The 22,044-nt window shown below is 41.2% G+C and overlaps 2 protein-coding genes across 3 annotated transcripts in view; one reads left to right on the top strand and one right to left on the bottom strand.

The window, feature by feature from the left end:
- TMEM123 (transmembrane protein 123) overlaps nt 1-22,044 on the bottom strand; it is a 639,759-nt gene that overhangs the window by 487,506 nt on the left and 130,209 nt on the right. The window lies entirely within an intron of this gene.
- Nucleotides 1-22,044, top strand: part of YAP1 (Yes1 associated transcriptional regulator) — a 101,778-nt gene that overhangs the window by 33,294 nt on the left and 46,440 nt on the right. Inside the window, 1 exon segment of the mRNA XM_049778608.1 lies at nt 11,921-12,036. Within this exon segment, the coding sequence (XP_049634565.1) occupies nt 11,921-12,036 (116 nt within the window).

Genomic DNA, 22,044 nt, shown 5'->3' with positions numbered 1-22,044 from the left:
AGCCTTTGGAAGTTGCTAATGATTTTACTGTGGAAAGAATGTTAGAATCTCATCGAGGGGCCTGGAGCGATAATATAGCTGTAGGGTGTTTGTGCCCCCCCCACCCCCCCACGGCTGACCCGGGTTCAATCCCTGGTATTCCACATGGTCCCCAAGCCTGCCAGGAGCGATTTCTTAGCACAGAGCCAGGAGTAAACCCCTGAGCACTGCCAGGTGTGGCCAAAACAAACAAACAAAAACAAAAATAATTTCATTGAAACTTCACATTTAGTAATCAGCATCTTCATTCACATTTTTGAGTCCTCACAGTGGATTTGCTCTTAGTATGATGAGTGTATGGCATTTTAATAAGGGTAGAGGAATTTCTCTTCACTACGACTGTTTAAAACAACATTGGCAACAACAACAAAACTCCTAGGAACCAGAGACCTGTTTAATTACTCCTGGGGCAAGAATGAAGACCACGCCTCTTAGTTGGGTTCTCAAAGATTCCATCAGACTTGGACTTTGTTTTTACAGTTTAACCTTTTAAGTAATTTTCTCTTAATAGCTATGGCTGTGAATCTCCATAAAAATTCTCCCTCAAAAAAAGTGCTAATATACTATAGTATAATTGAATTTCATAGGTATTTGAAAGATTCAAAGGAAAAAATGGTTTCCTCTGCTCGGATCACATTTTAGTTGCAGCTTACAGAAAGAAAGTCGACTGAACAGATGTTTTGTTACTGGTAAATTTGGAGATCAGATTTTTCTCTTTCTAATGAATGTGTTAAAATCAGAGGATACCCAAGAGGGAGAAGTATGTAACCTGCATCTATAATTTAGTGCTAATATTCTTTGAAGCCAGCCCTTCCTCAGAACTTGAGCTTTAGAACTTTAGGAAGAAAGATGGATAACAATTTGGTTGTGAATGAAAGGAACTAGCATACTAAACGGATTCTTTTGCTTCTTTGTCACATATTATATCTATAGGCTTGGCATGGGCTAGAGAGAGATCATTCAGCGGACAATACATATTGTGTATGTGAGCAGCCCTGGTGTTATGTTAGCTATGTGGTCCCCACTGATTCCTTGAGCACCTCCCATAGAGCTGATGTCTGATGTGTGCATCTGGAGTGATCCTGTGGACAGAAGGCCTCCTCTCTAATCATCAATAAGTCGCCTTGTTTCTCCAGTTTTGTCACCTCATTCAAAACATTTGTTTTAATTAGTTTCCCAATCACCTATTAATTTATTTACTTCAGATAAAAATGCTGCTTTTTAGCACAGTGGGCTTTCATAGAAGTAAAATATCATTTCTTATTTTTGGAAGCCTCTTGTTATGTCAACCGCTGCTAAAGCTGAGGTCCAGAAATGTTAGGTGACTTGACTGAGGTGGAAGGAATGAAGCCTCACTCAGCTAAGTTAAATAAACACAGTACCGTTCCACCAGTGTCCTGCTTTCTCTTCGGATGGTGGCGTCATTGAAGGTATTCACAGCATTTCAGCCATCGAAGTGATATCTAACTTAAACACTAAAAAAATAATGAAGCACCTCAATAAGATAGACTTTACATATAAAGCTGAATGAAATGAAATCAAAAGAAGTCACTACTATTTCTGTGCAGGAAGTGTCTCATCTGTTTGACTTGTGCATGGGTAGTGTGAAATGTGAATGTGTTCACTGTTTCGAGTTTTCTCTAGACATTTTGCTAATGCCAATAGTATCCTTATTTTTAGATAATTGAAGACAGTTTTTAGTATTACCAAATGACTTAAGTTTTAAGTAATAAAGGGGAAATGTGTGAGATTCCACTATTTGTATTTTCATCAAAATGGAGGAAGGGCAGAGGGTTCTCGCAGTTGACATGAAAAGTTGTACACATTCATCCTTTTTGGTAGGGCCATTTACCTACTTTGCTTAGGAGTATTTTTGGTTGTTGTTTTGGGACCACACAAGGCGGTGTGGGGGGGGTCACTCTTGGTTCTGTGCTCAGAGATTATTTCAGAGTGTTATAATATTCCTGTTTTAATAATATTTTGGGTGGCTAAAGCCCTGTTGTATGGGTTATAGTCAAACTTGAAAGTGGTCTTAAGCCTGCGGATGCTCTGTTTCTGGGTTTGGGAGTCAATGTTCTTTGCTCAGAGTAGAAAATCAGAGCCAGCAGATCCACATTTTGACCCCCTAGGCAGTGGTCCTCAAACTATGGCCCGCGAGCCACATACTGTATTTGTATCTGTTTTGTTTCTTCATTGCAAAATAAGATATATGCAGTGTGCATAAGAATTCGTTCATAAGTTTTGTTTTTACTATAGTCAGACCCTCCAATAGTCTGAGGGACAGTGAACTGGCCCCCTGTTTAAAAAGTTTGAGGACCCCTGCTAGTGTCTGGTGAGACCTAGATAGCTGATACTAGCTTTGTTTGGCTGCAAACATTTGCCTCCCTTCTTGGACCTTGACTGAGGTCTCAGGCCTCGTGTCTTGTCGTGTTGTGTCGTGTCATGTTATGTCATATATCATATAGTAAATGAGTTCAGAGTTGGTAGTCAACACATTTCCTTATCTTCACCTGATTTCTTTTTCTACCTGAGGTTGAGAGTTATAAAATGGAACAGTAATACTGCTGAGGTCTTTTACATGGATAAATATTCTTGAGCCATAAGCAGTAATTGAAAGCAACAACTAGGTAGCCTTTACAGTTGCACCAAGACACCCAAAGACTGGTTTTTTTTTTTTTTTTTTTTGCTTATATACTTATAACCATGAACCTTAGTTCTGACAACAATGTCATTTTCCATCTCAAGAAACATGTTTCTTTGTATTTTCGAGGAAAAAAGGCTCTCAGAGTTTGGCACTGTGAAAAAAAAGACTGTCTCTGAGTAGACTTATATTTAGGTAAAAGCCATCTGGGATCAAGGTAGAGTGAACTCATGCCTAGAAGCTTCCACCCAGAGCTTCTTCTTCATTATAACTGCACCATGCTTGCTTCTTCAGGAATAGACATTTTTGAGGCAAGATGAATATGGTACGCTACCCTGATATGGCAACACGATTAGGTTGTGATTAAATTAATACTAGAGAGCAATTGTTTTAGCCGACTTAAGCCTGCATAAGGTCAGACGAGTACTTTATAGTTGTGGAGTGTAACAGCATGTTACTTGCTTTTGTGTTGCTTTTTACACTTGTTCATAATTTTAATTCATTTTTATAGCCTTCGGTGGTAACCCAATTATTTCTATTTTAATTCACAGTAATATAGAAACTGTTATCACAGTGAAAAAGTATGTATGTCTTTCTCATCCTTACCAAAAAAATTGAATGATTATGTCTCTGAACTTTTGGCTTCTAAAAACTGCCCATGGTCAAGCCATAGACAAATATAAAAAGCATATGGTAGCTTAGAAACCGTAGCTCATAGAAGGATTAGATTGAACAATGTATCTTTGTTCCTAGAGTCAATTAAGCCTGGAGGTTTAACTTGGGAACAGCCCCTAGCATGTGACTATAAATAACACTTGCACAACAAACATGGGCTTGATAAGTGAGCAATAAATCTGGGCGAACTGCCCACTTCCAAATGTTAGGACCATTTCTGCCGTTGTATTTAGTGGCCCTGTAATAATAGACATTTAAAAATTAGAACATCCGGGCCGGGAAGGTGGCGCTAGAGATAAGGTGTCTGCCTTGTAAGCGCTACCAAGGAAGGGACCTCGGTTCGATCCCCCGGCGTCCCATATGGTCCCCCCAAGCCAGGGGCAATTTCTGAGCACATAGCCAGGAGTAACCCTTGAGCGTCAAATGGGTGTGGCCCAAAAACAAAACGAAACAAAAAAATTAGAACATCCTTTGCAGCTATGTCTTACTACTCCAGGTTTCCAGTTTTAATTGTATTTTTGTTGTTTCCTGAAAGTTGACTTCTCTTAATAAAAAAAAGTTGAGTTTGGTTGCTTTTTTTCATTAGATAGAAGTATAGATTTTCGGGCCCGGAGAGATAGCGCAGCGGCTTTGCGTTGCAAGCAGCTGATCCAGGACCAAAGGTGGTTGGTTCGAATCCCGGTGTCCCATATGGTCCCCCGTGACTGCCAGGAGCTATTTCTGAGCAGACAGCCAGGAGTAACCCCTGAGCACTGCCGGGTGTGGCCCAGAAACCAAAAAAAAAAAAAAAAAAAAAAGAAGTATAGATTTTCTCATTTGGGGGGGTTTTGGTACCCAGATGTTCTATAGAATAGAACACAGATTCTCTTGGCTGGAGTGATAGTACAGCAGTAGGGTATTTGCCTTGCACACAGCTGACCTGGGTTAGATTCCAGCATTTCATATGGTCCCCCGAGTCTGGCAGGGATGATTCCTGAGCACAGAGCCAGAACCCTTGAGCACCTCTGGGTATGATCCCCCATCCCCACCCCCCAAAAAAAAGGGCAGTTGTTAGTTTTTTTTTGTTCGTTTTTTTTGTTTTTTCTTTTTTTGGCAGGGACCATTCAAGATAGTAAGATGTCCACAATGGAGCTCAGGACTTCCTTCACATAGGCATTGAAGCATCTGCCATGGGGCCACTTCCTTGGTGCCCCAGATGCATTTTGAAGAAGGTTTTTTATAAACTTTGTATGCTTTGGGGCCACATCTGGTGGTTCTAAGGGGACCATATGAGATGCTGGGTATCAAACCTAGGCCCATTGTGTGCAAGGTAAGCACCCTACCTACTCCTCTCTCTAAAAGTTCTTTGTTTTTAGTTTGCTTTTGTTTTTGTTTTTTGGACCACACCTGGTGCGTGTGCCGTTCAGGAGTTACTCCTGGCTATGCGCTCAGAAATCGCTGGCTTGGGGATCATATGGGATGCCAGAGGATTGAACTGCGGTTCATCCTAGGTTAGTGCATGCAAGGCAAATGCCCTAGTGCTCGCACTACCGCTCTGGCCCCTAAAGTTTGTATTTTTAAAAAATATATTCATAATGTTTAAATTGCCATCTGGGAGATAAAAGAAGACCTGGGTAGACATACTGTAGGGATTCTATGAAAAGTAAGTCTAAGATTGATAAGAAAAGTGGTTTTGCAATTGGATTGGGAAAAGATGATAAACCATGCCTTTAATCGAGTTAGGCCTGTAGTTCTAGCAGGTTTATTTTAATGAAATTATTTCTGTATTTTAACCAAGATTGTAGCAGTTTTACAAGCTGACATGGAGTTCAAGGAGACACTTTGCTTATCACTTATCCTCACTATCCTGTTAAATAAAGACCCAGACTCTATTAAACTTTTTTGTGTGTGTTCTTTTTCATTTGGAGGGGTGCACATCTGAATTAAACCGAGGCCTCTTGCTTGCAAAGCATGTGCACTAGTTCTTTGAGCTGTCCTCAGTGCCACAACTCTGTGTCTGACAGTTCTCCATGAATAGCTATGTTCATTATTTCAGCTTATATTTTAACGTTGGTGCCTGCTTCTCATGTTTCAGAGAATCCTGGGGTTATGTATATTTTCAAAGTATAGCCGATCATACATGACACTGCACCCTGCATATCAGTTGGTTTAGTTATTATTTATGTCACAGTTTTACTTGGTACTGATTAAAGACTAACCCAATAGAGTACGAATAGAATTCAGTTGATCAAATTGTTATTAAGGCACTTAATATACTTAGCAAGGCATTGTGTTCATCTTTGAACTATAGGAAATAAGAAGGGCAGGGCTGGCATTTTTGCTCCTAGAAGCTCATGATCTCACAGCAAAGATATATTAGACTTGAAGTAGAACAATGTTCTATTTATAACGTGTGATCTCTAATGTATATAAACTGTTTATTTCATAAGAATTTTTCAGTGTGTGACTTTAAAAATCATTATTGTATTGCAGTCTATTTTACATTAGGGAGAAGTTAAGCTGTTCACCAGAAAATATTTTCTTTTCTTTATTTTTGGTTTTTGAGTCACACCCGGCAGCACTCAGGGGTTACTCCTGGCTCTACGCTCAGAAATCGCTCCTGGCAGGCTCAGGGGACCATATGGGATGCCGGAATTCGAACCACCGTCCTTCTGCATGCAAGGCAAATGCCTTACCTTCATGCTATCTCTCCGGCCCCTTACCAGAAAATAGTTATGCTTATAAAGCACAAATGGTTGGGCATGATTGTCTTAGACTCCCTAATAAAGTCCTGAAGTGTGTAATTGTACAATTAAATCATCACGAGCATGGCAGGAGTTTTCTTGTTTGGGATTTGGTGGGAGCTGGGCCATGTGAGCCTCTCCATTACAGAGCTTGTGCCCACCACCTGGAGCTGTCTGTTGGGCCCAACAGCAGAGTTTGTTGTTATTTTGGGAGGGGAGTTGCATCATACCTGCCAGTGCTCTAGGCTCTTTATCAGGACTTACTCTTGGTGATGCTCAGGGTACCATATCCAGTGCCAGGATCAAACTGGGTTGCCCATGTACAATTCCAGCACTGTAACCCCTGTACCATCTCTCCAACCTCAGCATGACTGTTTTGAATAAAGAATCAAGAGTGTTATTTAGGTCAGTAGCTAAAAATACATGGGGCCTGGTTCTTGGAACTGTAATTATCAAAAAAGATAAGTTATTAATAATTTTCTGAAGAGAACAATATATTGCATTGCCTTCTAGGAAAACAGGGTTTATATTTCAAATAGTGCACAGCATATTTTTGTAAAGTGGAATTTCCCATGTGAATGTGACTTTGACTTCCACGACTGTCTTGTCAGACAATCAAAAAATAGAGGGTGACAATCTACACAGTATGGCATATCACCCCCATTATATGTAGGGCAGTGTTAACCAAAAATGCCCATGCCAATGTTTCCTTTGGGAACCAATGCTCCAATCAGTTTTTAAGAGCCAGTGGTGTTTTTTTCTTCTGGATTAAGAGTAGGCATGAAGTATTAAAGCCAGTGGAACGGTGAGAATTCCCTTGTGACACTTATTTTTTATTTTTTTTTGTTTTGTTTTGCGTGACACTTATTTTTAATGTGGCACAATCAGTGGTTGGTTGATTTCATTGAAATCTTTTGCAGTAATGATGCAAATTAAACTTGGGTTTTCTTTTAATCACAGGTATTGATTTTACTTTATCTAAATCATAAATTTCTAGTGCACAGAAACCTCTTCCTTTCAAACATCCTTAAAATATAGCATAGTTCTCAAGGATCAAGCATGTTAGAACTTCTCAAATTTTAATGTGTAAAACAGATTCCCTCTCCCTCTAGATCTGGTAACTGCTAGCAGTTAATCAGTGGTTTGGGTGGAACCGAAAGTTCTGTATTTCTAACCAATTCCCAAGTGTTAAAATGCTGCTGGCCAAGCAGACTATTAATTCTCTGATGCATCAAGAAGTTAGTTCTGAACTCTGAGGATGATTACAGGAAAGTACCTGTGGGTATCCTCTCCCCAAACTTCTTATTTATCCCACCTGAATGATCAGAACTGCCCACACCTGGAATGGGCAGGTAGTGGAGTCTGCTTGGGAGGAGAGAGGGTATAAGAAGGAGAGTTGAGAGAGAAGTGGGAAGAGAGGCAAATGGCAGAAGTGAGAATCAACAGCGAGATTCAGTATCAGCAATTCAACAACAGATTCAACAGCAGTAGCATCGCCAAAGGGAGTTAGTCAGCCTGGGAGCCAGTTAGGAAGCCTGGAAAGGGAGACAGGGGCTGAGAGAGCCAGAGGAGTAGAAAAGTAGCTGCTAGGAAAAGGCTTAGTATGGAGGCCATGTGAGGTGTGCATGGCGGTAGAGACTATGAAATAAAGCTGGCTGACTCCTGGGACTTCACCTGACTGCTTTGCGAATTTCTCCACCCTCACTGTGCAACCATCAGACCTGCCAGACCATAGGGGCTGTGGGAGCCGGGATGTGCCAGAAAGGCCTCACCATCCCCCTACCAACAATAGGACTCATTAATTTATATTAAGACAAGTACTCAATGCTCTTCTCATGCTTCCAAGTCCCTTTCCCATTTTGTTGCTCAGTGCCACCTAATAAGGGTTTTGAGTTTGGTATTTGGCTATAAAACATTTAATTTTGAATTTGAAGAGCATCTAGGTATTTATTGGACGGACATGAAAAGTGGCTTTGTTTTGGTCAGGATCAATGTTTTCCAAGGTGGGAGGTGCTCTTTAACCAGAGTATAGCTGGGAGGGCACTTACCTTGTATATAGTCAAGCTGGATTTGATCTGCAGCACCACATAAGGTCCCCTGAGCCCCGCCATTAGTGACCCCTGTGCTTAGAACCAGGAGCCAACTCTGAGCATAGCTGGTTGTGACTCAAAAAGAAAACTAAGGTTCTTATTCTTATAATAAAAGCTTGCATTTTTTGTGTGTGTAATTGCAAGGTGGCTTATTAAGGAAAAGATATGTTCATGATTTAATATAAAACAAGTGAAAGTGAGCACTCAGTAGTTAATTTTATATTGCATACGTTTTGCATCTAAATAATTATGTGTTTAAAAATACTATTTTTGGTGTGGGGTGCTGCCTGATGGTACTCAGGACTCACTCCTGGCTCTGTTCAGAGTTCACTCTGGATGCTCTGGGAGGTTGGAAGGGACCATATGTGGTTCTGGGGGATCCAACTGGAGTTGGCCATGTGCAGGACGAGAACCTAAACCTCTATGCTGTTTCTCTGTCACAGTTATGTGCTTATAGCTGGACAGTTGATAATAACCTTTTTTTCTTAAAGAAATGAAGTGGCACATCATTGAGGTAACATAGTATTAATTCCATAGGACTTTACCTTAAGAGGTTAGATTTCACAGAGAAAAATTTTATCATTTGTATATTCATATTTATGCAACAAGTTGTATTGAACTGTACATTCATTGCACTATATCAAAAAAAAATCCTAATGTAGGGGCTAGAGAGATAGAACAGCAGGTAAGGATGCTAGCTTGGCTTGTGTCTGAACTTGGTTCTATCTCCATCATCCTATATGGTCCCCCAAAGTCTAACAGGATGATCTCTGAGCACAGCTGGGTTTGACTTCAAACCAAAAAAAAAAAAAAAAGTAAAAATCCAAATTTACTTAAAGGAGAAAAACACTGTAGAAAGAATTTATGGGGGCCGGAGAGATAGCATGGAGGTAAGGCCTTTGCCCTTCATGCAGGAGGTCATCGGTTCGAATCCCGGCGCCCCATATGGTCCCCTGTGCCTGCCAGGAGCAATTTCTGAGCATGGAGCCAGGAATAACCCCTGAGCACTGCCGGGTGTGACCCAAAAACCACAAAAAAAAAAAAAAAAAAAAAAAAAAAGAAAGAAAGAATTTATGGATCGTTTTGGGTATGTGGTGAGATTGTGTGGTTGTTGGGTCTCTGTTGTTGTAGGACAGGGCCTCTAGGCCATTAGGCTAGTTCTGAGTGAAGCAGTGTGATTTCCCTGATGTTGTTTTTTAGAGAAAGTCAGCTTTCAGATGTTTGCAAGATCTTCAGCAACCTGCTCCCTCCTGGGCTCTGACCAATATTAGGGTTTGTTGGACAGGCTGGAGACAAGTAATGGACAGGAGTGCACCAAGAATCCATAGAGTCACTGGGATTTGATTCCTGGGTTCCTTGCTGATGGTGAGGTGCAGTACCTTCTTTTGGTCTTTCAGTGTCTGAAAGCTTCTGTGCTTGAGTACTGCAGGATTGGTCTTACGAAAGTTGCCATATGTCTGTATCTGGGGAAGAAGAGAGGAGGGGAGGAGAGAGGAGAGAGGGATCTCTAGTTGCTCTGTGACTTATAGAAATGAAAAGGAAGTGGATACAGCTGCTCGTTCATCAAAACAGCTCAGAGCATTCTTGAATAAGGCCACCAGGGTGGCCGCTAGAAAGCATGTGTGAGCAGCACCTCTGAGTTAGCATAATAATAATAAGAGGGGCCAAAGTAGTGGCTCAAGCAGTAAGCCATCAGCCTTGCCTGCACTAGCCTAGGATGGACCGCGGTTCGATCCCCCCCCCCCCCCCCGTGTCCCAATATGGTCCCCCAAGTCAAGGGCGATTTCTGAGTACTTAGCCAGGAGTAACCTCTGAGTGTCACCGGGTGTGGCCCCAAAACCAAAGTAATAGTAGTAGTAGTAGTAGTAGTGGTGGTAGCTCTTATTTTTATTTAAACTATTGTGATATACTCTCAGCATTTTTGATTGATCTGTAATAAACCTTGATCTCCCTTATTAAAAAAAATAAGTGCCACCCTTATTTTACTTCCTTACTGCTTAGACTTCTTAAACCTCAGAACTCTTCTCTTAGTTCCAGAATAAAGAAAGCTAAGGTCCACTCTAGCCAGTCTCTTGATTCTTTCTTTACTGCCCTGGTGATAAGATAACACTGTTGAAGAGATCACATTCTCCTCACTATTGATGTAGTTATTATTTGTGCGGTGATTCAAAACAGACAACTCAGGTTTGGAATTTACATAGCCAGACAAACTAGTTATTTGGTGGGTTGGAGTTCTTTTAAGATAACCTTTAAACATTTTGTTTGTTTGCAGTACTGGGAATAAACAAGTGGGAAGAAACTGCAGATAAGTACAGTCAAGGCAAGTGCTGAGCCGCTGAACTACATGCCTGGCTGCAGACAGTTTAATGTCTAATTTTCCTATGTGTTTGTGGTACAATGTATATATAAACAGTTTTCCATTACTGTCTTACTGTTTTAATCTTGAAAACATTTTATGAGGGGCCTAGGAATGTAGCACAGTGGCAGGGCATGTGCCATTGCTTGTATGAGGCCTTGGGTTTAATACCCAATGCTGTCCCCCCAAATAAAATTATAATACTATTTTTTATTTTTATTTTTTTTTTGGTTTCTGGGCCACACCCGGCGGTGCTCAGGGGTTACTCCTGGCTGTCTGCTCAGAAATAGCTCCTGGCAGGCACGGGGGACCATATGGGACACCGGGATTCGAACCAACCAGCTTTGGTCCTGGATCAGCTGCTTGCTGCTATCTCTCCGGGCCCTATTTTTTTTTGTTTTTGTTTTTGTTTTTTGTTTTGAGATTCTTTAGTTTTTTATTCCATCAAGTTTTTAACTGTCTCCAACTTCACAGGTGAAGAAATTCAAATGTGTGTGCATAGAATAATGAGTAGTAATGTCAACAATATTTAGAATATTTAGAAAATGTGGCGTGGATAAGTAACCAACCAGCCTTTGACAGTCACAAGCGATACAACTTAGAAGTGAATCTTTAAGACCATAAGGCCTTAGAGAACTTATATGCCTGTCTTCATTTTTTGATACTTTACCTCCAAATTCTTGCCCTTGGGGCCGGCGTGGTGGCGCTAGAGGTAAGGTGTTTGCCTTGCCAGCGCTAGCCTAGGACGGACCGAGGTTCAATCCCCCTGCATCCCATATGGTCCCCCAAGCCAGGAGCGACTTCTGAGCGCATAGCCAGGAGTAACCCCTGAGCGTCACCGTGTGTGGCCCAAAACCAAAAAAAAGAAAAAAAAAATTCTTGCCCTTAAAACTTACATGAATGTCATTTTTAGCTCTTGGTGAGAAAAAAGTGAGTCATTCCCTCATGACTGGGTTATGGTCATGTGGCTGCTGTTGAAAGTGATGACCTTGAAATGTTCTTGGAAGCAGGTAATTGCTGCTTCGAGTTAGTGGTGGTTTCTTTTATTTGAGTACCAGGGGCTGCTCTTACCTTGACATGAAGATCTAAGAAGTGCGAGCTGATGAATGAAAGGCAGGAAGGGTTGCTTAGCCAGCTGTTGGGGGACTGTGTGTTCTTTAAGGACTGTATACTCCACACCTTTTGCCTGTGCATCTGCCTTATTTTATTTTATTTATATTATGTTATGTTATGTTATGTTATGTTATGTTATATTATATTATATTATATTATATTATATTATATTATATTATATTATATTATATTATATTATATTATATTATATTATGTAAGGGGAGTTGGCATATTTTAGACCTAGTGTGTTATCTAACACAGTGGTTTGTTTTTTATATCATAGCCACATTGATCAGACAACCACATGGCAGGACCCCCGGAAGGCCATGCTGACCCAAATGAACGTCACAGCCCCCACCAGCCCTCCGGTGCAGCAGAGCACGATGCATTCTGTCTCAGGTGAGCAGGACGCAGCAGTGGAGAGTTCACAGGGGATACTTGTATTCTGGGTGGGAGAACTTCTCATAGAGTACAGGCCTTCCTTGGAGAGTCTGGAGCTTTGGTGGCAGTCTTTTCCTAGCCTCCTTCAAACCAGAGCACTTAGTTACACACCATAGGGGGGCCCAAGCACAGAGGGGAACTTAGGGGACCCAGGTTCCATCTCTGGCATCTCATATGGACCCCCAATCCCTCCACTAGTGATTACAGGAGTAACCTTTTAACACAACCAGGTGTGGCCCAAAACCAACAAAGCATGCTATGCCACAGCCTTGACTGGTATAGAGATGGGTGAGCCCTGAGAGTAGGTGGGCTTGAAAGTTTTAGTAGGAAAGCTTTGGCATATATGAGGCCCTGGTTTTGGTCCAGCTAAATTAGTGCTTTATTCACCCATCTTTTAAATTAGATAGTTATTCTCTCTTGAGAATAATGGGAGTATAACAAATTATAAGTCCCAAAATACCATTTTTTTGCTTTAGCATGTGTTGTCAAAAACCTCCTCCTCCATCATCATTATTTTGGTTTGGGGGCCTCACCCATGGTGCTCAGGGATTATTCCTGGCAGGCTCAGGGGATTATATGGGATACCAGGGGTTGAAGTTGGGTTAGCCGCATACAAGGCACATGCCCTTCCTACCCACTGTGCTATTGCTCCAACCTTTAAATTTTATTTTATTTTATTTTTTTTTTGGTTTTTGGGCCACACCCGGCGGTGCTCAGGGGTTACTCCTGGCTGTCTGCTCAGAAATAGCTACTGGCAGGCACGGGGGACCATATGGGACACTGGGATTCGAACCAACCAGCTTTGGTCCTGGATCGGCTGTTTGCAAGGCAAACACCGCTGTGCTATCTCTCTGGGCCCCCAATCTTTAATTATTAAAAAAATGGGGGGGGGGTTTGGGTCACACCCAGCAGCGCTCAGGGGTTCCTCCTGGCTCTATGCTCAGAAATGGCTCCTGGCATGCTGGGGGACCATATGGGATGCCGGGATTCAAACCACGGTCCTTCTGCGTCTAAGGCAAATGCCTTACCGCTATGCTATCTCTACGGCTCCTTAATTATTAAATTTTTAAATTGAATCACAGTGATACCTTTTTAAAAGGTATCCTGAGTGTCTTTCTTTTTTTGTTTTTTTTTTTTTTGTTTGTTTTTGTTTTGTTTTGTTTTGTTTGGGGGGGGTGGGGCTCACACCTGGCAGCTCTCGGGTTACTCCTGGCTCTACACTCAGAAATCGCTCCTGGCAGGCTCAGGGGACCATATGGGATGCTGGGATTCGAAGCACTGACTTTCTGCATGGAAGGCAAAGCCTTATCTCCATGCTATCTCTCCGGCCCCCTGAGTATCTTTCTTACATTTTTCTTAGTATCTTCTTTCTCTGTCTCTTACTTGCTGTTTACTAAAATCCACTATTCGTTTTCCTTGTTGGCATATGGGAGTAATAGTGCCTCCTATTATTAGACAAGGAAGATCACAGAAGAAACAACATGTAGAAGATTTTTAATGCTTGCTTTATTGCAGAGTAAAGGTTTATTGGTACTTTGTCGAGTAGATACTCTCTGACTTATGCCTTTTTGGTCATATGGCCCCAAACCACACCCACCTTGTCATGCATTTTTGAAATAAGAGCTTTACTTGTCGTATAGTCTCTTATAAATGTTTAAAGAAAAGTAAGTCCTTACATCTTTTAATTTGGCGGCTTAATTTGATGAAATTCATTTTTTTTCAACCTGGGTTTTATATGTGAAGGTTAAATCTTTAAGTTTTCTAAAGCCAAAAGAATAATGCAAATATAAATTATTTTATTTTTAAAGAATTATCAAATAAAATTGTGCAAACTTATTTATAGTTAAAAGAAGTTGCAATTATTCATGTTAATGCTTCTCTCACACCATAGCTAGGTAGGAATCTAGTAACAGTTAGCTCACTTGGTTTTTTTTTTTTTCTTGTGTGTGTGTGTGGGGGGGGGTGTGGGTGGTTTGTGTGTGTGTGTGTGTGTGTGGGTGGGTGGGTGGTTTGTGTGTGTGGGTGGTTTTGGGTCACACCCGGCAGTGTTCAGGGTTTACTCCTGGCTCCATGCTCAGAAATTGCTCCTGGCAGGCATGGGGGACCATATGGGATGCCAGGATTCGAACCGATGACCTTCTGCATGAAAGGCAAACGCCTTACCTCCATGCTATCTCTCCGGCCCCAGCTCACTTGTTTTAATACTATCTTGGAAGATTAGACATGTACATATCTATTAAGGTTGATTCTTTTACAAGGTTGATACCAGTTTGTTTATTTTTCTGATGAAAAATTTTAAAGAAACAAGAATTTGTACTCATTCATCTTAAAGTCTTAAGTAATATATACCACACTTATTTTTATCTCAGTCTCTGTGATTTACAATACTGTTAGTGATCGGTTTTTTGTATATAACTATCCAACACCACACCCTCCACCAGGTGTGTACCTGCACCTTTACTGTTTCAGGTACACCTCCCCTCCACCCCCCATGGTAAACTCAGTTCTATAGACCAGTTCTTTGGGCTTTTGCCTTTGGGCTTTTGTTAGTTTATTACTCTGCTCCTTTGTATCTCAAATCTCATCTTTATAGCTTATAAACTTATAAATGAGAAAGGATCATCAGGGATTTCTGTGAAAATCTCTGTGCTACAAAATTAGAGAATCTAGAAGAAATGGGTAATTTGGGGGGCTTTTATAACCCTAGGATAAACCAAGAGGAGCCGTGAGGACCTGAACAGACCAGTTACTGTCAAGGAAATTGAAATGGTATTCTGAGATCTTCCCCAAACAAAAATCTGGGTCTAGATGGGAGCAGTGGTATTCTCTCCAAACATTCTTTTTTCTTTATTGGTTTTATGGGCCATACCTGGTGGTGTTCAGGGTTTTACTCCTGGCTCTGCACTCAGGAATTACTCCTGGCAGGCTTGGGGGACCATATAGGGATGCAGAAAATTGAACACGGGTCGGCCACATGCAAGGCAAATGCCCTCCTTGCTATGCTATTGCTCCAGCCCCTCCAAACTTTTAATTAAAGATCTCCTTTCCATCCTTTTCAGGCTTCAGAGGAAAGTCAAAAGAATAGGAGTTATCCCAAACATTTATGAGGGAAACATGATTCAATATCAAAAGTAAATAGACACCACTAAATACACACACACACACACCTAATGAGTATAGGTGCAAAGATCCTTAACACAGTATTATCAGACTGACCCAACAATACAGTAAAACAATCCTACATCATGTTCAAGTAGAGTACACGGATGGTTTAACATATACATTCATCAACATAATACGCCACATCGGTGCCAGGGAAATGAAAATTATATCAATAGATGCAGAGAAAGCTTTTTTGAGAAAATTCAACACACTCATGGGCAAAAAAGTCACTTATTTTCGAATGTTTCAGCTCTACATTTGTTTGTAAATTATGAAATGTGTTTCTATATACCACATATAAATCAATAGCTGTGTTTATTAGAGAGAGGAACTAGGGCTTGGACATTGGAAGAGTGCAGCAAAAAGCAGCAGGTCTCTGGGGCTGAAGCCATAGTAAAGTGTGGAGGGCACTTGCCTTGCCTTGCACACTGTACGTACCCAGTATGGTCTCTTGAGCTTGTCAGTAATGATCTCTTGAGTTTACAGCCAGGAGTGAGTCTTGAGCCCTGGCCAGTTGTAGCCCCAAAACAAAACAAAAAGCAACAGATCTATGGTGGCCGGGAGGAAGGGGATGAGGGAAGATAGGCGAGTTGGAGGGAGTTACAGAAATAGAAGAAGCTATCACCAAGGCAACCTGAATGTGTCCAGTACATTAGTAGGTAGAAAGTCAAGGTATGGGTAATCTTTTCCCAAACAGCACAGCTAAGTGGTGACTCCAAGATTCAGAATCTGGGACAGCAGGGCTCAAGGTCATCACTTTACTGAAATGGCGTCAGTGATAGGGTGGGGGAAGAGGGGTAGGGTGGGGTAGGGTAGCTGTGTGTGTGACAGTGCTGTAAAGGTGTGGTTGATTGTGTGGACTCCTCAGCACTCAGCATTGGAGTCACAGTCAGAGTGGGGTGGATAGGTAAGGAGATGGAGTTGGCTCCTGGGCTTCCCTGTCGGATCACATGTTCACTTTACTTCAGAGAGGAGCTTGAGGTCATTGCTTCACTGGGCTAGTCATGAGTGTGTGGTGTGGGGAGGCTGGTTGACAGGGTGAAACAAAAACTATTCCTTAAAAAAAAAAAAACCAAAACAGGCATTTTAAAATAAGAGTAAGTTGATAAACAAAGGGTCTGTGAAATTAAGTCTAATTTTGAATTTGGTCACAAGTACAAATGGGGTTATAGTTTAAATGTGGAGGCAAGAGAACATGACCTTGCTTGTTCTCTTTGAGGAAAGCAGCAAAAGGGTTGCAGGTTCTGTTCAGAGAAGGATCTTTTTAGAGGTGTCTGAGAGCCAGAGCACTGGATGAGCCTCTTGCCATTTATTGTCACAAATAGTGTCCCCGAGTGTCTGCCAGGCCATTAGGATCCCTCTGCTTACAGTTAGCCTGCTACATCAGGACCTCAGGTCAATGGGGCCACTGCTGCTTCTGACAAGCACCTCACCGGATTATCAAGCCTGATGCAATTTGATCTACTTTTTTCCTTCTGGTTTTTGGGTCACACCTAGCAGTGCTCAGGGGTAAATTACTCTTGGCTCTACACTCAGAAATCGCCTCTGGCAGGTTTGGTGACCATATGGGATGCTGGGAATGGAACTGAGGTCCAGCTTGGGTTGGCAACGTGCAAGGCAAACACCCTACCGCTGTGCTATCTCTTTTCGCCACACCTAGTGATGCTCCGGGGTTATTCCTGGCTCTAGACTCAGAAATTGCTCCTGGCTGGGGATCTCATGGGACACCAAGGAATCCAACCTCGATCTGTCCTGGGTCAGCTGCATGCAAGGCAGATGCCCTACCTCTGCGTCACCGTCTGACCCCCCCCCCCCCATCTACTTTTTATTATTGACTATATTTACTTTGGCTTTTGGGCCACACCTAACTGCTCAGATATTACTTTGCACTCAGAGATCACTCCTGGTGGGAAGCTGGGGATCACACCTGGGTCAGCTGTGTGTAAGCAAGAGCCCTTCCTATTATACTACTTCTCTGGCCTTTAATATTATTGATTTTTAACAAGAACTCTACTTTTGTTTTTGTTTATTTGGGGGGCTACACACAATGATGATACTCTGGACATTGTTCTGGCTCTATACTCAGGGGTCACGAATTTTGGATACCATGTGGGATACAAGAAATTGAACCCAGGTAGATCAATTAAGTGCTCTACCCACATTACTATTACTCTGGCCCCTCACATCTTTTATTTTATTGGATTTTGGGTCACACCCAGTGGTGCTTAGGGATTACTCCTGGTTCTCCACTTAGAAATTACTCTTGGCAGGCTCTTACCCCATATGGAACGCCAGGGATAGACCTGGATCAGGTACCTGCAAGGCAAACATCCTACCTTCTGTGCTATTGCTCTGACACCACTTTCTTCATTTTAATAAATAGTGTTCACTTAAAACCCCTAAGCTGTGATCTAAGTGAAAAAAAAAAAAAAAAGATCAATTTAGCGATTGATCTGCTGTTTTAAAATGTAGCTTTGGGCCAGAGTACAGTGGATAAGTAAGGCACCTGCCTCGAATGTAGGGTTGATTAATTTCTGTCTGATACAAGCATGCCTGGAATTTTAGGAAAATACCTTCCAAAGGTGGAGAAGGTGTCCTTTTGGTTGTGAGAGAAGAAGGTGCTAACATTTGCACTTTTCTGGGGGAAGTGAGTCAAGTGAGGTGGAGGCTGACCTTTGTGCTGCTTTGTGTTGTGTGATCTTGTATCAGCACAGAGAACCATCAAAAATAGCAGGTAGAGAATAAATGTATGACAGGTAAGATGGATCGAAGTTTTTCTATGGTTAAAAAGCACAGCAAGTAGGAAGGAATCATGTTGCCTTGAAATGCTCACAGAAGCTTTTAGGAATCGATAATCCCTGTTTCACCAGTTTCATAAGTTACAAAACTGGGGTTTTGGTTTTTCACTTTTGAAATGAGGGAATTTGAAGTGCTTCAGGATTGGAGAGAGAAACAATGGGGCAGGCACTTGCTTTACATGCAGCCGGTCTTAAGACACCTGGTTGCTTTGTATAGTTTGTCTTGGTTTATTTGATGATTAAATTTCCATCAGTTTTATTAAAAGTGGGTCATGTTGAAGAGTCAGTGTATTGTTACCTGGTTTTCTGGTAGTTTCAGGTTTTTGTTTTTGGGCCACACCCGGCAGTGCTCAGGGGTTACTCCTGGCTGTCTGCTCAGAAATAGCTCCTGGCAGGCACGGGGGACCATATAGGACACCGGGATTCGAACCAACCACCTTAGGTCCTGGATCGGCTGCTTGCAAGGCAAACACCGATGTGCTATCTCTCTGGCCCTAGTTTCAGGTTTATTAGTGTTTCATTATGATAACCAAAATAATTAGATCTGAAATGTTAGAAAGTGCGTTCATTTATGTAACTATATGCTTGTCTCATATATAGCAACATCCTCTTGCCCACTTTATTTCAGAAATTATCGTCTAAAGCAGAGGAGACTCAGGGTAGTTGAGTTACATTGACCTTATCTTACAGTACAAAATAAAACATGTACTTTTAATATTTATTTAAAAATATATGTATTAGGGGGCTGGAGAGATAGCATGGAGGTAAGGTGTTTGCCTTTCATGCAGAAGGACAGTGGTTCGAATCCCAGCACCCCATATGGTCTCCTGTGCCTGCCAGCGGAGATTTCTGAGCCTAGAGCCAGGAGTAACCCCTGAGCACTGCCAGGTGTGACCCAAAAACCCAAATACACACACACACACACACACACACACACACACACACACACACACACACACACACACACACACACACACACATCTACATATATATATGTATATATATACATCTACATATATATGTATGTATATATATTAGAACTAGTCTTAGAAATAATTGATTAGGGTTTATTTGCATTCTGCCGTAGGATTTTAGTGTGAATACAAAACTTAATGAAAAGAATAGATTTATTATTGTTACTTTAACCAGTAGATTAATTTGGAAAATTGAGTGGATATAAAAATAATATAAAGAAAAAGATTAAAAATGACAATGTTCAACATTTCTTTAGTGATTATTTGTAGAGTTTAGAAACTTTGCTCAGCTTTGGAGTAGAGAGGATGAGAAAGAAAATAAACTATTTACATTTAAAAACCAAATCAAGTGTCTGTTTTCTTTCTTCTCATGATAAGTGTTGGAATATTATTTTTGTCTTTCCCACTGATTTCTAAATCCTGTGGTTGCTCTACTGCTATGATATTTTATGACTCAGAGAAGAAATATTTGTGTGAAAGATTAAGATGCTACTTAAAAAATAATATTCTTAGACCATATATAGGCATCGTCAGTGAAAGAAATAAATCCTGCTGCAGTGGTTTTCTAAAACTGTATTTTTATGTCAGTAAGGTGAGGCAGTGCTAAGAGTTATTTTAGGTAAAAAAAAATTTTTTTTTATAAAACGTTGCTTTGAATATTCTGAAGGCTAATTGAGTTTGCAGAAAGTTGTATTTTAAAAATAGATTTGCTGGGGCCAGAGAGATAGCATGGAGGTAGGGTATTTGCCTTGTATGCAGAAGGACGGTGGTTCAAATCCCGGCATCCCATTTGGTCCCCCGAGCCTGTCAGGAGCGATTTCTGAGCGTAGAGCCAGGAGGAACCCCTGAGCGCTGCCGTGTATGACCTAAAAACCAAAAATAAATAAATAAAAATAAAGTTGCTTATAAAAACTTATTATTCTAGAGTTAAAATCTGAAAATCTCAAGTTGCACCAAAGTCTGAAAATTTTAATATAGAATAATCTTTGTATTTATGCTTAGCCATTTCCTGTAGGAAGTTAATCTGCTGAAAATAATAGACAAGATTTTAAAATTGCAAAATTTCAATATGAAACAATTGAATTTTTCCCTGTCATTAAATCATTAATTCAAACAAGCATCAAATACACTGGAAATGTAGAGTCAAGGTCAGTTTTTTCATTTATTTGTAACAGTGATGTTAACTGCTGAGAAAAGAGAAGCAATATGGGTAAGGGAACATAGGTAGACAAGATATACCCAATCGACAAGTGGTTTATTCATTTTTTCAACAAACATTGAATACAGAAATGTACTCTCCACTAGACCAAATCACTAGAGTACAGTGACTTGCAGTGTGTCAGATGGTTAAAAATAGAAAGGGAAAAGCACACAAGTTTAAGGTGAGAGAGTTATTGACTGGGGTGGAGAGCAGGGATTTAGATAGCATCTCTAGTGCAGACCACCATGATGGATGCCTTGAGCCAGAAATCTTCCGTGAACTGGAAAAATGAGCCGAAGTGTCATGCATAACCTAACTAACCTAAAGCTAATTTTGTAGGGAACATTAGGGCCTTTCTGGTTTTGCAATTTTTTTTTTTGTTGGTTGGCTGGTTGGTTTTGTTTTTTTGGTCCACACTCAGCAGCAGAGGTTACTCCTGGCTCTGTGCTCAGAAATCGTTCCTGGCTCAGGACCCTATGGGATGTTGGGGATCGAACCCACTTCCATCCTGGGTTGGCCTCGTTTAGCTCAAAAGCCCTACCACTGTGTTATCACTTGGCCCCGGCTTTGTTGGTTTTGAATAGAAAAGTGATATGTAAGATTTAATTTTTTTATTTAAATTTTTTTAATTAGATAGGTGAGCTCCATTGGCAGAGCAGGTGGAAGTGGTTGGAGCTGGGGCCTGAGCCTCAGCAGTTGAATGGGGTTGGGCTTGCCAAAGAAATGGGAAGGTAAGTCAGACAGGGGAGAGATGATTAGATCAAGAAGCTTGGACCTTGCTCTTGTTCCTTTGTGGGAAGCCATTCAAATTTTGACTCTTTTATCCCCTTGAAAGGAAAAATCTTTGAGGGGCTCTCTGGTTTTGTTGTTGTTTGTTTAATCCTTTCAACTTTGAAACTTATTTTTTGGCAATTTTGGGGCCTAGCTTCTACATTACTCACTGATTTTAAGTTAAATGTATTATTGGGACAGAATAGCAGAATTCTTACTGGATAGAGTAGGGATTTGGAAGGATGGGCAAAAGGGACTCAGTAGAGAAGGTGGAGAGTCAGAATTCTGTAATGGGGCCAGTAGAGAGGAGAGCTATAGGGGGATGGGGTGTGAATTGGAACTTGGGAATTCAGCGGTCCTAAAGAACAGTACTCATATAGGACCCTAGTTAGTTAGTTAGTGCTCTGCATATGATGAACTCCTGGAGGAAATTGAGTACCCCCTTAAAGATTTGAGAATGTTACTCTATTGCTTGGGCCCAAGGAGCTCTGGGTAAGAGAGCTAGTTCCTTGAAGGAAAGGAAAATGATCTTGTGGTACCTGCATCATTAACCTCATTCAAAACCGTGGAGATAGCTCCAAAAATTGAGGGAAAGTCTACATTAAAGTTTCACTTGAGAACAACATGTAAATGATATTTTACAGCCGAATCTATTCAAAATGTGGAGAAGACAGATGACTGTTGATCACATATGGAGCATTAAGATTCGGTGTTGAGTTTGTTTGTTTGTTTGGGCCACACCTGGTGGCACTGGGGTTACTCCTAGCTCTGCGCTCAGAAAGCGTTCCTGCCAGGCTGGGGGAATCATTTGGGATGCTGGGAATTGAACCCAGGTCAGTTCTGGGTCATCAGTGTGCAAGGCAAATGCCCTAATTAGCATTAATCTTTGGGAGGCCATCTCTGAATAGAATTGAAGCTGAGATTTTATAAAGTTCTAGAAAATGCAATTAAGAGCACTTTATAAACAATTTTTAAATAATATTCTTGGGGTCAGACAGATGGGTACAGCAGGTATTGCACTGACCTTGCACTCGTCTGACTCAGGTTCAATCCCTGATAT

The sequence above is a fragment of the Suncus etruscus genome, chromosome 8 (genome assembly GCF_024139225.1).
Source record: "Suncus etruscus isolate mSunEtr1 chromosome 8, mSunEtr1.pri.cur, whole genome shotgun sequence".
Classification (NCBI taxonomy): Eukaryota; Metazoa; Chordata; class Mammalia; order Eulipotyphla; family Soricidae; genus Suncus; species Suncus etruscus.
Note: the sequence above shows the minus strand (reverse complement) of the source record. Positions and strands in the feature narration are given on the sequence as shown.